This window comes from Thermobia domestica, chromosome 17 (assembly GCF_964235325.1).
Source record: "Thermobia domestica chromosome 17, izTheDome1.hap1.1, whole genome shotgun sequence".
Taxonomy (NCBI): Eukaryota; Metazoa; Arthropoda; class Insecta; order Zygentoma; family Lepismatidae; genus Thermobia; species Thermobia domestica.
Genome location: NC_137470.1, coordinates 125,439,633 through 125,454,233, shown reverse-complemented (window position 1 = coordinate 125,454,233; position 14,601 = coordinate 125,439,633). Strand labels below are relative to the sequence as shown.

Here is a 14,601-nt window from a genome sequence, read left to right as displayed (position 1 = left end):
GCAAGATAACTTTGTTTAAGTTGTTCTTTATGTAAGAAAACATTCAGTTGTTATCTCTAGAATAGCAACGACATGTACAATATTATCGATTGCACGAGAAACAAAAATATTTCTGTTACATCTCGAGCATGCTTTTTTATTTTTTAACCACATGAGTACCCTGATGTTCAACAATTTTCGTGTTAACTCTATTTTTTTTTTTTAATTTAGTACATTAACAAATAAAGACAACAATTGTCAGCCGAAAAACGATGTTTTTTTTTCTTTCTTTTCTGTTCTGCTATTATGTTGATGGTTGTTTTGGACTTCAGCGTCCCTTTTGAGCACAGAAGCTATATAATACGTGACCTCGACCCAAGAGCGCCCATGTTGTGGTTTTCAAGGGGGGCAAATATAAGCGACTTTTCAAATATAGTTTCATTTTTTGCTGCAACTAATGTAAAAATTCTATTGGGACTTTGATATTCCCAAGTACAATTTCCTCTTAGGGGGGGGGGGTGGCGAACGCCCCACCTTGCCTCGACCTAAAGTATAATGCAACGTACGTTATAAACAGTCGGTTCATTCCGGAGTGAGCGACAAGAAATCTCATCAAAGAAACTGCATTAACAATAAAGGCTTTTTCTCCAGGCGTATTTGTTGTCTATTGTTATCACAATAAAGTATTCATAGCCTCTCTGCTGGAAAGGGACGCTAAACGAAAATCAAATTTAAACACTACATGAACATTAGATTTTTACATTGAAAAGTAATAATAATACATACCAATGTTTTTTTTTTCTTCTTCTGTTTTTTTTTCATTAAATTTCTCACATAAGGTTTCACACTCCTTATTCCATGCATCCCGTTTTTTATTTCTATCTCTATACATTTCGCACTTTAAATTCCATATCTCGTGATATTTTTGTATTTCGTTAATGAATAGTTCTTCATTCAGTTCTTCGCTTTCCATTTCTGCGGACGCGGGAAAGTTTGCACGTGTGGCTTGCCTCATTGCCAGCAATGGTTTTCCGACCCGCAACAGCTGTGCGGACTCGCTGCGAGCCAGCAGTCCCCGCAACTCAATTTTTGCCCGCTGCGGGTCCGCAGCAGAGTCGTGCGGGAAAGTCTGCACGTGTGGCATGAATAATAAGAACCAATGTATTTCTGGCTCGCGCGGGTCCGCAACAGAGTTTTCTGTTGCGGGCCCGCAACAGACTTTTCTGCACGTCTGAACCGAGACTAAAGGTCCATAGCCCCAACACTATAGGACCTACCGTAGTGGGGTCAAGACTTCACATAGGAACTAATATGTGTGCTATCCAAATACACATGTTTTAGAATCCTGCGGTACTCACGCAACAGTTTTTATAGAGGGAGTTTGGCTACTCATATACAATTTGAGTGCTCACCAACTGCCTGGCGGTTGATTACATTTCGTTCAGAGGGTACTATTCGTTTAGCAATGATAGTAATCGATACTGTTTCTGTGTAAGCAATTCTGTGCTGTTGTACCAACCTCGTAAGGATCAGGTTAGCTATAGTACTTAGCTCTTCACTAGATGTGTTCCCTGTCGTGTGATTGCCTGGGTAGTCTGCTATGTAGTTTAGTCATGAGGTTCGGAATTTATAAATGAGAAAATATAATCATCATCATCATCATAGTGGTTGCATGTGTTTTCATTATGAATCACGTGGAATAGAAACTTCCGTACAACAACAAAATGTTGCAAAATAGATAAATACAGGGTGCGGCAGCGTTCATAGTAGGATATTAAAAACACACCATCAGGTAGTAACTGTAATTTATTTATTACCTCTTATGTCAATTAATAGCTAAAGGTATGCCATTTACTAATGTGTAAGTCATTGTGCATTGCGCGGATTACTTTTTTGAATATGACTCCTGTCAAATGGTGCCCCCTCTGCACATCACATTAATCTAGGAGGCGTTGGAAGCTTTCCATAACTCGGCGTAACGTATTCCCTGGGACATTGCCGACGGCAGTTTTGATGCGATCCTTCAACTCAGGAATGGTGGCACAACGAGTTCGCAACAGTTCTTGCTTCAGGTATCCCCAAAGGAAAAAGTCTGCACATGAAAGATCAGGTGAGCGAGGCGGCCAGGAAATGTCACCAAAACGGGAAATTACTCTACCTGGAAATGTCTGTCGCAAGAAATCCATGCAAATTCTGGCTGTATACGAGGTCGCTCCGTCTTGTTGAAACCATAATTGTTCCACATCCCATTGATCATACCTAATGTGTGAAGAACGAAATATTGCAGCATCTTTAGGTAGCGTTCACTGGTGACAGTTACAGCCACACCGCTGCCATCCTCAAAGAAGTAAGGGCCAATAATCCCAAACGAAACAACTCCACACCACACTGTGACACAGGAACTGTGCAAGGGATTGATGTGCAGTTCATGCGGGTTTACATCACTCCAATAACGCATATTCTGTTTATTCACTGAACCACATAACTCGAAATGAGCTTCATCTGACATCAGGACGGTGTGCAACATTTGTGGATTTTGGCGAAGGAGATCACGCATGGTAAAGCAGAATGTTTCTTGTAAAACCCAATCGCGAGACCTAATTTCCTGAACAATCTGCAGCTTATATGGGTGAAAATGGAGATCTTCGTGCAATATTCTCCTGAATGAGCGATCGGACATATGCACAGTTTGCGAATGACGACTAGCAGATCTTTATGGGCTACGCAATATTGCAGCACGAACGTTTTCCACAGCTTCTGGTGTCCGCACAGTTCTTTCACTTCCTCCCGGTTTGCCATTGCAAACAGAACCTGTTGTTCGAAATGCACGTACCCACCTCACAATGGTCCGTCCATCTGGAACTTTCCCATGACTTCCCAAGTTGAAATGCTGCCGAAATAGACGCTGGAATAGACGTTATTCTTGAAATAACTTTCAACAGCAAAGGCACGATGCTGTGCACTCCACCGCTCCATATCACTGTCACACTCGAAATGGCAGCTCATTAGTACACGAATGCGGCACGAGCTGTCTTGCATTCATGCAGTACGTCATTGTACTACGCAAATCAAATTATGCTATGAACGCTGTCGCACCCTGTACTTGGGATGGTTGTGCGGGTGTGGAGAAACATTTGGCTGAATGGTAACGCTACCTTCTCTTTCGAGGTTCCTTAATTCAATGTTAGGTCCTCTGAGATTGTGTTGCGCGGAATTGTGTTCGTTGGTTTCTGGGAGTCCTTTCTCTGTTTTTTATTTATAATGATTTTTTTTTTGCATTTATCACCAGGATCCTTTAGTGTGTACGACTCTATCGTAAGGACACTACAAAAGCAGGGTTTGAAAAAACCCGGATATTTTTGAAAAACCCCAACCCACCTGGGCTCATGTGGGTTTTTCGGGTCTAATTGGGTTTTTTCGAAATATTTCAATGTCTTTGGGGTAAAGATGTTAAAATGTGATTTACATTTCAAGATTATCATTGTCACAACTTGCAATAATTTTCTATTCACTGCTGTTTTGAAAAGATGGCCGCCATTTTGAAATTTTATGTTGGATAGCCGAAAAAATCTATACAACAAATTTAGAATGTCCTGTGCTTCTACCCTCAAAATTTCAACTTAAAAAGTCCGAAAATTGCACCCTGTAGTATGGATACCCGCTATTTTGAATAATGGCCGCCATTTTAAAATTTTATGCCGCCAAAATATATACAGGTAATTTAATCTGTCGTGCTTCTACTTTGAAAATTTTACTTGAAAGACCGAAATCTGCCCTTTGTACCGTGGATACCCGCTATTTTGAAAAAAAGAAAGAAAGTAAGAAAGAAAGGCCGCCGTTTTGTAATTTTACGTTGGTATGCCGAAAAAATCTATACAGAAAATTTAGTGTGTCTCCAGCTTGTATCCTGGAATTTAAAAGACCAGAAGTTGAATATTGTGTGGCACAGGCAGACAAACGAACAAATGTAGATCGAGTCATCCCAGGAGCCTCCTACGTTCGCCAAATATGAATACCAAATAGCTGTATTAATTTAAGACATAATTCATCAAAATATCTTACATGAAATAAATATTTTTCAACGTAAAATAAATGGTTTTATTATTGAAGTTCACTTTCGATGCTTTGTGCGTTCAGTTACGGGAATTTCCAAAGCACTTGTTGCAGGACGGTTCTTTCCTGAAAATTAATTTAAAACAATTAACAAAGATAGGCCTATAATTCATATTTTATTAAAGTAAATGTTTCAAAATGTCATAAATGAAATTAAATATCTTCCAGCATAAAACAAATAGTTTTATTGTTGAAGTATTCACTTCCGATGCCTTGTGGGTTCAACTGCGGAAATTTCCCGAACACTTCTTTCACGACGGGTTTTCCTTGAAAATGCAGCTTGCTTTACTGTACATCGAAACTTCCATTAATACTGAAGTTTGAATTCAGCACCTAAAATAGTATACGTTACGTAGTCTTGGGAGCTCCGAGCATTAAGCGTCTTAATTTTGACAAGAATTTTTACGCTATTGCTGGTGTTGATTCTAGAAAATGCTTATTTGAAGGGTAGCAACAAATGATTGAAATGAACTGTTGTTGGAAAACCAAATTTTACTGAATACTTTTATTACCGTGAAAGGTAAGAAATAATACTAATAATTTTATTAATATATTTACATATTTACTGTTAGTACTGGCACCTATGATCTTAAACCTGTCAACGTATGAGGGATAACGTCCCTCGGCGACACCGAGTCAGGAAGCACACTATTCACGGAAAGGATTTTCTAAAATACAAAATTGCTTATTTTACTTCAAATAGGCTATAAGCGTAATCCACATATTAATTTGTTCTATAATTATCTCAAGCTGAGTTTTTTCTTTCTTTTTTTTTTTTAAATTCATTCATTTAGTGCATTCAGAATTTTATGAAGATCTTATGTTGAATGTTGTTGACTACCTTAACATGAAAGCATATAATTCGCCCAAAGAAATTTCAAAATCTGATAAAAATAACATTCAATTTGTTCACCTTAGTTGTACCAATAATATACTAACAGAAAGGTCAAAAACCCAGGTGAGTTTTTTCAGGTGGGTGCAACCCGAAAAAAATCCGCTGGCTCTTTTCGACCTGGGCCCACTTGGGCAAACCCTGACATAAAGATATCATTTAATTTCATTTCAGGAGAGAGATTAGTTTTTAATTTATTTCCATGAACGACTGTGCTTTTCCTTATACTAGATTAATCCAAAGAGCGTATAATGAATGTGAAACCAGTAAGCTAAGTCTGCAAAAATATGTTTCTAATTCAGAAATAATCATGTCTCGTTTTATGAATGAAGTATTGGGTTGATGCATAAGTTCGTGCGGATCTTATATTTTATTTTTATTCTGCTGTTCTGTTAATTCAAATGCAAATATAACAGACATAACCTTAACATATTCTACGAATGTAACAATACATTGCATACGTTTTACTATCACATACATCAAAACATATCAGCGTTTTTGTTAAAGTTCGAACCAGGGGGGTCAAAGGAGAAAGTTTACCGAGACATAAAAATAGCCCAAAATGACCGATATTAGTGTCAAATCCATAGTTTTCGCTGAAATGAATGGTGATACTCCCACAGGCGTTGACTTCCAAATAGAGCCCTCATGCGAAGGATTGGTATATTCAGCTAGTACTCAATAAAATTAAAAAATAAATTCATGTCATAGATAGTGTTCAAAGAATATAGAAACATAACTGTTTATTAATATCTTCTTTTACAGAAACGAAGCTTGACATGTATTTCATGTATGTTTAGTAAATACATACTCTACAGCACTTTATCACTACACGTAACAGTCCAAATTCTATACACTTATCAGTACACATAGCAGTCCAAAGTTTTACGACATCTCATCACTACAAACAATACTTACACTTCTCGGAAGAGGCAGAATCCTTTCTTGATATACTAAAGTATATATTTTCCCCAATAAATTCTTATTTTGAAGAAAATGCATAGAATAAACAACGTTAGGCACTGAAGCAATTATTTAGGCAGGAATGGGTGAAATAGGCAAAATAAAATTAGCTTAAATTGAAACTAAAAACCCCCATATAAACTTTAAAACGTTATTTTTGATCATATATTTAATATTAAAGAATAGGCATTTTGCCTAACATCCGGTCTCTATTGGGGCCGCGGTGGCTCAGTGGCAGAGCGTTCACCTCTTGTGCTTGGGGTCCCGGGTTCGATCCCAGCTCCCGCCAAGTGAACCTTGTGGTGGACAAATACCGTGTGCATGGGTTTTCTCGGGGTTCTCCCGTTTCCTTACACTTTCTTCATTCCACCATTTCATTCATTACTCATCATCACCGTCTCCTTTAGCCTAACCGGCATAAAAGTGGGACGTAAAACTCAAAGATTTCATTTCATTTTTCCGGTCTCTATTTATTATTATTATTATTTTTATATTTTTTTTTTATAATTGATTTGATGTACTTCATACATGGTATTTTAGATAAAAATCAGGAGGAGATAGAAGGCAGATAATTTATTTCTGTCTACTGGTGCTGACTATTTATTGTATCAATGGAATGAAAGGTTGAGACGCTTGTTGTCCAGTTGTTTGAAGTGATGTGGAATGACTTAAAATCGCAATTCCTAGTTTCTAGCCGGATAAGGTAGTTTTAGTAAATAAATATTTGTTAAAATGTATTTTAGAGCCATTTTGATGTTTATGCCCAGTAAATTTCAGTAGCAGTTCTAATCTTTAAAAGAAATCGTAAAATAATCATGACAGTGTATATTATAGGAAAATGTAAGGTTTTGAACTTCTTTTGTGTTACTCACTTCCAGCGATTCTTTTCTACTTTCCAGGGCAGACAGAGAGCAAAAGGAAAAAGAGGCTGGATCTGAATTCCGCTCACAAGGTGAGTTTATACCTGTCTCTTTTGAGGGGATGTCTACCCACTTGCAAATGTTTCAAAATCCCTATAAGATAACACGTAGATATTTCTACATGCATATTTAACAAGATATCACACTTACCGACTCAACAGCAATAACTGTAATTTCAAAGTCTCTATTTTTGATTTAATGGCTCAGATCAATTATAATATATACTTCTGTTTACGTTTGGCAACGTACAGGATACGGATAAAGATTTCATTTTCCAAGAATTTAGTCCTCTGAACCTTCCCTTACTAGTCTTTGCAACACGTGGTAGAGATATATGAGCCCTCCTGGCTAAAAATCAGTGTTGTGTCTGTACCTTTCTTCTAATTTACTTTCTTTCTTCTTTTTTTCCAAAAACTTGTTCTGGGCAGTTTGTCCTTGCTTTTTGTTAGCTGTCTCTATAGAAATAGCAATTATACAATGGAGATCATTTCCACATCTCACAGCAGATGACATTCTTTGAAGAAACTCGAAGTCTGACATACGAGCCGCGTGAAAATTTGAGGAGGGACTCCTCTGGAGCGTTGCAATTTTCCATAGTCTAATGGTTAGAGCGTTCGACTCATGTTCGCGTGGTTCTGGGTTCGATTCCCTGCTGGAATACCGGTACTCAAATTATTGGCGTCTGCCCATCGTCGTAATCCAAGCTGGGACGTCACGTAATTAAAAGACGTGACAGTCTATGTAATTAATATAAATGTATACATAGTACAAATGTTGTTTGACAATAGTAAGGCATTTCGTTGATAATTTCTTTTTGTAGGATGTATACAAGTCTCTTACTTTTATAATGTATTTTTTATAATCAAGAGCGAAAGTTTAAAACCTTAGAATGGGCGAATCTCGCCACAAAAGTGCCCATTTTTCAGAATACAGAAGTTTATAGCATTAGTCCCAGTACCCTTGGCGATCAATACCTAAACTAAGACGAGGCTTGAAGCTTTATTTCATTCCTCTGTCCGAAAATATATTTTGTTTCACCTCGTTCTATATATCAAATGAAACAAAATGCTACTTTGTCGTAAAAAAAAATAAAACTTGAGGCATTTTTGAATTAGCTTTAGTAATCTAAAATCCTGAAGGGTATTGAATTATTCGAGAAATTGTATGGCGATAATAATAATTAGGGAATTAGGGATAACAACAACATTAGAAAACTGAAATATTGTAAGTAAACAGAGCAGTTGATTCCCACGAAGGTCTAATATCCAATTTTACTACACCTAAATGAGATTTATACCACTAGACACTATGTTTTTGAACTCATGACTATGATCTATATATTAAAATGCTAGGTTTATATGTTTGTCTTCAAAGAAAAGTTTATATGTTTGTCTCCAATCCTTTCGACAACGAGATCTCAAAAAACACAAGTGCGACAAATGTGCCGTTTTCACTGGTCGATGCTAAATTTTGTGTAGGTTGTCCAGTTTTAATTGAATATTTAAAAAACATGACCGTTGTTTCTTTATTACACTTTTAGGGATACACTGGAAGTGTTGATTTTTTTTAAGTGTCATATCCTACGACCTATACATTCCAACACCACATAATTGTATACAGGAATAGTATGTCTCTTAGTCGTGTGTTTCATGCCCAAACGATAACGAAAAATGATGGATAACCATTTCTCCAGTCTATGATGAATCTTTATTGTTTGGAGTGTTCTGCTCAATGAACACCATATATCAATGACATTATAATTAATTGTGTGTGTAATTGCTTATTACATATTGCATGCAAGAAGAAAAACCCTTATCATACATGAATTAGAAATTCCAACCGGAAATAGACTCAATCTTGCAAACGGTGCGAGAGACTGAAAAAAATAATCGAAAAAATCTCCCCTTTATGGTGCCCCTTGCCGATTTTTTTTTATAAAGGCGTGTTTCACTTGTTTCTGTAAAGGGATATGCATGGATGTTGTAAGGAATGACAAGGAGATTCATGCTCATATTTAAATGATGCGCTGTGTAGAGAGCGCAGGTTCAGCTAGTATTTTTCTTATAAGGTTACTTTCTAAACACAGCTGTTTATTAGTCTACAATCTAAACTCAGCACGACATCCCACAGGGGTCTGGACATGCCAGCTGGTGAACATTCACACCCTGGAAGATCGTGATCAGTGCAGTGACATAAAACACCCCCTTCTTCTTTAATATGGTTAAGAAATGTAACTCAGTGGTAGAGTAGTCACCTCTGGTGTGTGGAGCTCCTGGCTTGCTTCTGGCTCATGTCAAGTGGGTTTCGTGGAGAACAAGAACCGTGTGTGTAGGTTTTCTCGGTGTTCTCCCTTTTCCTCCTGCTCTTTTTATTCCACCATTTCATTCATTATCATCATCAAAATCTCCCTTAGCCTACAGAGCATACCGTGGGACGTAAAACTGGAAAATTTCATTTAATTTAATGATTTAGAAACAAACGTTGCTTCTAGGATGTGAAACCGCCTCGATAGAAGCGTAACAGCTTTTCGGCAGAATAATTCCTTAACCTCTGATATCTACATCTGGAAAGTTTTAAGTGTTCACCTACAAACAAAGATTCGTTGATGTAAAGTCGCAATGTGTCTACTAATCATTCTTTCAAGGTTCTCATGTAGTTTTTGTCTTTTTCCCAGTACAGTTACAAATGTAACCCAGTGTGCCACTTGTGTTCTGCTTCAATTAGTACGTTTATATTTGTAGTTTCTGATTCCAACTCTATCTAAAATTAGTTTATAACCAATTTCATAAAAGCCTTGTTTACATCTACGAATTTTGTTTACCAGTCTTCAAGAAATTTGAATTATTTTTGCACACTTCGCGGAGCTCCATGTCAAAGGATAGCTTATTAGAAGGGGCTTTCGAATGATACAGGTCCAGTGTCATACCACATTTGGGGATGCAAACTGGATTATTTAATATAAAATAGGGATATTGCACTCTCTCACACGCACACATAAATAGTACACTGTAAGCACTTTCGTAAGGTGCTTCATTATATAGAGAGGGAAAGAAGTAAGGAGAAAAAGAAAGAAAACTAAAGATTCGGAAAAAAAAATCACTGTGAAGTGTCCAAGTGAGCATCATACCATGTTCGATTGAAGGCGTCGTGGTAGTATTCCAAGTTTAGTTTCGAGAAATAGTACAGGGAACCGTTATACTGTACACGGTGGCCACAAAATCCCGTTACCTCTGAAAATAAGTAACATAAACCACTAATCGTATGTAAATAACTACACGGATATAACCGAATGACCTGATCAACAATGCTTTCGAGAAGTTTTATTGAGATTGGAAACATTAAGTATCCAAAGGATCAGTCTGTCGACCGCCATTCTCATCAAAGAATAATACGCCACCAGATTTTGTGCAAGATTTTGCGAAGCATTGCAGGTGTAACTTGAATGAAAGCTTGTTTCACAGCTTCCGTCAGTTCGGCAGTGGTATCGTAACGGTTTTGTGCAACGATACCCTTTATGAACCCTCTTAGTGCATAATCATAGGTGGTGAAGTCTGGTCTTCGTGGTTTCTGTTTCTGCTCGTGTGAATGGTCTGCCACTTCTTTTCTTATCCTTCACACTTCCTGTGGCGAATAGTTTATGTTCCCACCGTAAAAGTGTTTGTTTTGAGGGAGGTCTCGTTGAAACTTTGTCAGAAAGTCTGCTAGTGTCTTATCTGTGTGGTTTCTCTCATGCACCCAACAACTTGCAATAACACGTTCTTCAATATGTAACTGGAAGTATCAGCCATCGTTCACACAATCGGAAACAATGAAAAACCTTACGTTAACATAACGGGGTAACGGGAAAACTTACGTTAGCATTTATCAAGGGGTAACGGTACTTTGTGGCCACAGGGAGATAATGTAGAATGTAAAGTATCAAAGAATACTGTTGACAATAAAAAGGAAGTAGCTGGAGATATAAATAAGTGTACTAGAAACGTAGTGAATGTAGCTAGGTAGTGATAAGAGACACCAAATTTTCCCACGAGTTTGGAAAACGTAAACAGACGAAATCGACAAACCAGGTGCACGAGCAAGCTTAAATTATGCAAATTCAACTCAGGTTTGTATCATACAAATGAGTTGATTCGCACTTGTGTAAGTTTGTATTGACCGATGGATTTACAAATAATATCAACTATTAGACTCTGAGAGAGTAGTTGGTCAATAGGTGCTCATCAGGTTGGGTTTTGAAACACACACAGTACAAGTTAGATACAAAGAAAAAAATCCATTGTGTAGCTGAAATACCATGTATGCAAAAGAAAGGTACGGAGAGTAGTTGGCTATCAAATTCGAAATATGAACAGTTTCATTTGCTTATTAAATACTTGCCTAATTATCCAGCTCTTCCTGTGACTAAATTTTTTTTAGGACTTCTATATATTCCTATTCACCATACTGGCTGAAGGCTTCCACTATGTTCTAAATCAGCTACACTTCCAGTTTCTTGTGTACTGTATTAGCTCAGTCACTTTCTACTAGCTTTTAGGAGTCGAGTAGGAAAGCAGAAATTGTAGGAAAGCTTGAAAAGAATAATCGACAGTTAATGGTGCCAAATAATTACTTCAATTTCTTGGACAGACTAGCGGTAGCATCTACACTTTCAGGATTTTCTTTCTTTCTTTTCTTCTTCTTTTTGTTGCAACAATTGATCTGCTTGAATCTTTTTTAAGAAACGGTTTTCTATGCAAAAGCTCTTAGCGGAAGCAAAAGGCACCGTACAAATACCAGCGTTTCACTGCCAAGTGTTCTCGAAACAATTCAGTTTATGTCGAATCTTTAAATAAACAATGGATGTAAGAGTTCCCATTAAATTATTTATAGATATAGTTGAGTCCTTACAAGTCCTTCTTCATAACTAAGTGGCTATTGCGAATGCCTCTGCACGTTTCTAATCCTGTTTACGATTCCTGGTACGGATATTTGATTCAGATTAGAGACAGTAGTGGTTCATTTCCCGCTTTTCCATCACAGGAAGCCTTTTTCTAGAAAAGCCTCAGTGAACGTCATGCAAATACCATAATTCTGTCTGTATGGGGAAGGAGAATAGGGGTAGAAGGTGCAAACCTCCATGCATTGAAAACTGTTAATCTCGAATCCCGTGTCACTTAAACTTATCACATGTAGTAAAAATAATAATAGTCACAAGAATAATAATAATTAGAGACTGTATGTTAGGCAAAATGCCTATTCTTTAATATTAATGATATGACCAAAAATAACGTTTTAAAGTTTATATGGAGGGTTATAGTTCCGATTTAAGCCAATTTTGTTTTGCCTATTTCGCCCTGTACTGCCTAAATAATTGCTTTAGTGCTTAATGTTGCCTATTCATGCATTTTCTTCAAAATAAGCCTTCATTGGGAAAATATATAATTTATATAACATAAATAATACACACATACATACGAATATTAGGTGTTTGTAAACACAAGCACGTGATACGTTACAATATATGCAGGGTGAACTTCAAAGATGTGCACATACTTCGGGAAATGATTAATGGTATCAAAAGAAGACAAGAAGTCCTCTTGCATTTTGTCGGATTCCGTGTCGTGTACGAGTGACAGAGCTGCCAACTTCAATCAAAAATAGAATCCTGACAATTGGAACGGAACCGAAAGATGTGCACGTACTTCGAGAGGTGATTCGTGACATGAAAAGACAAAAAGTCCTCTTGAATGTCACGAATCACCTCCCAAAGTATATGAACATTTTTATGTCTTGTTCCAATTGTCAGGATTCGATTTTCGATTCCAAGTTAGTCCCCCTGCCACTCATACACGACGCGGAATTCCACGTCGTCTATTTGAGTTTTGGAGTTGAATTTATTGGATAATAAATTTATAAAAAGTTTTGGTATTGAGGTCGGAATAAGTTAGGAGGTGCGTTATAAAAGCTTAAAAGGTTTGTTTTATTTATTTATTTTTTGATGTTTCATAATTATTTATATTGGTGTAATTTTTTAATGATTTTTGATAGTTTGATGTTTATTTGTTTAATAAACTTAAGAATTTTACCTCATTAGTAATAAGATATTTTATTATAACATTTTGTTATATGGTTATAAAATTATTTTTTATGCTTAATTTAAAAGAGTGAGGGGAGCGAACTTTTGGTAATGTAAGCGTGTAATTTAAATAGTACATTTAATTTTGCGTTAAGGGTGGCAAGCTTAAAGTGTTATATATTTTCTTTGTTGTTGATATGACTGGAGTATTTTTTTTTTAACAGGGTAGCCAGAACAACTCTTTTATATTTCAAAATTTTCCAACCCTTGTATTGAGTTACTTCGTAGCCATATGGTTAGCATAATCGCCTACGGTTCGTGAGACCTGGATTCAGTTCCCAGTGGGAGCTGTTATGGTTGGGATTCATGTCAAGCTGTAGGTCCGCGTTTTATATAGCCTCAGTGCTGCAAGGACACTAAACTCAAATTCAACCAGCCATTCGAACTTTGTTAAATAGACGAAGTTTCTTGGGTTCGTAATTTAGCATTACTAGATTTCGAAAAGATTGTGACATGCTATCACTAGACTATCGAGGATTTTGAGTCAGTTATTTTGTATTTGTGCCTAGCATGACTACTCATGCTAACTGTAGTCCCACTTCTCGTTTTCCTGAAATTTCGTAGAATGTGGCAATAAAGATGCGTGTTAACTTTTGTAGGTGATGACTCTAACGACAGACAAGTGCAGCAACCTCCGGCAGCAAGGATACTGGGGAGACGATGCGTCGGAACTGGCCTCGTGCAGTACCTCATAGAAAGGGAAAGCTGTTCCGAGTAAGTAGCTTAGTAAGACAAGACCTACTATTCTTAGTTAGGATAACATTTTTTTAAATGTCTTTTGAGCAAATCCAGAAACAAATTGACATTTAGTGGAAGAAGTTTTACCCTGTTTCCATATTACTAGTATTCCTCTGAAATGTCGTCTATAACTCTCCTTTCGTTAGAGAAGGCTGTTATAGCAGACAAATTCACGATGTGGTAACAGGATAACACATCTTCCTCTGAATCACATATATGAAAATATCTACAAGGTGTAGTTTAGTTTTGGAGGAGTTTTTTAGTTTATTTAAATACTAGTCATGGTTTTTTTTTTTTTTTTTTTTTTTTAAACAAATATATCATTCATCCTGATATATGGCATAAGTCATTTCTTATGAAAAATCCAGAACGGTTATTTTACATTTGGGGTTGATTTTTTTGGGGACGAAATTTTCCGAAAACGTAAATTAATTCGTATTTAACAACCAAATGTTTCATTAGTAACTGCAGCATAACATGATTTAGTTTAAGGAATTGAAGTGAGAAAGTTCAGTGCGGTGGCTGTTACCTCTTGTTTGAATTCATTTGTTTCAGGTCATCGGAGTCGGAAAATGATCTCAATTTTCCGGGTGATACCTCACTATCTCAGGGAACACAACCGCCGTTACAGGAGGTAGAAGAGAATGAATCCCAGGTAACACCTGTGACGTCGCCTTCATGTGGACAGCGTAAGTAGTCAAATGTGTTAAACACGTGATAAAAATAGTTAGAAAATTCAACTTTAATGCTCCCATAGAAAACTGCAGTAATAGTATTTGCTGAGAAAATTAATCAAATGAAAATCATTTAAAAATAATGAACAGATGAAGCTTGTAATCAAGTTTTTTGCCGTTGTTAAAATTTTATAAACTTAAGTACTT

The 14,601-nt window shown here is 36.8% G+C and overlaps 1 protein-coding gene across 1 annotated transcript in view; it reads left to right on the top strand.

The window, feature by feature from the left end:
* Positions 1-3,059: 3,059 nt before the first annotated feature.
* Positions 3,060-14,601, top strand: part of LOC145674160 (uncharacterized) — a 45,291-nt gene continuing 33,749 nt past the window's right edge. The window contains exons 1-4 of the mRNA XM_081743989.1: positions 3,060-3,124; positions 6,847-6,899; positions 13,582-13,696; positions 14,276-14,409. Of these exons, the coding sequence (XP_081600115.1) occupies positions 3,060-3,124; positions 6,847-6,899; positions 13,582-13,696; positions 14,276-14,409 (367 nt within the window). The remainder of the gene's footprint in view (positions 3,125-6,846; positions 6,900-13,581; positions 13,697-14,275; positions 14,410-14,601) is intronic.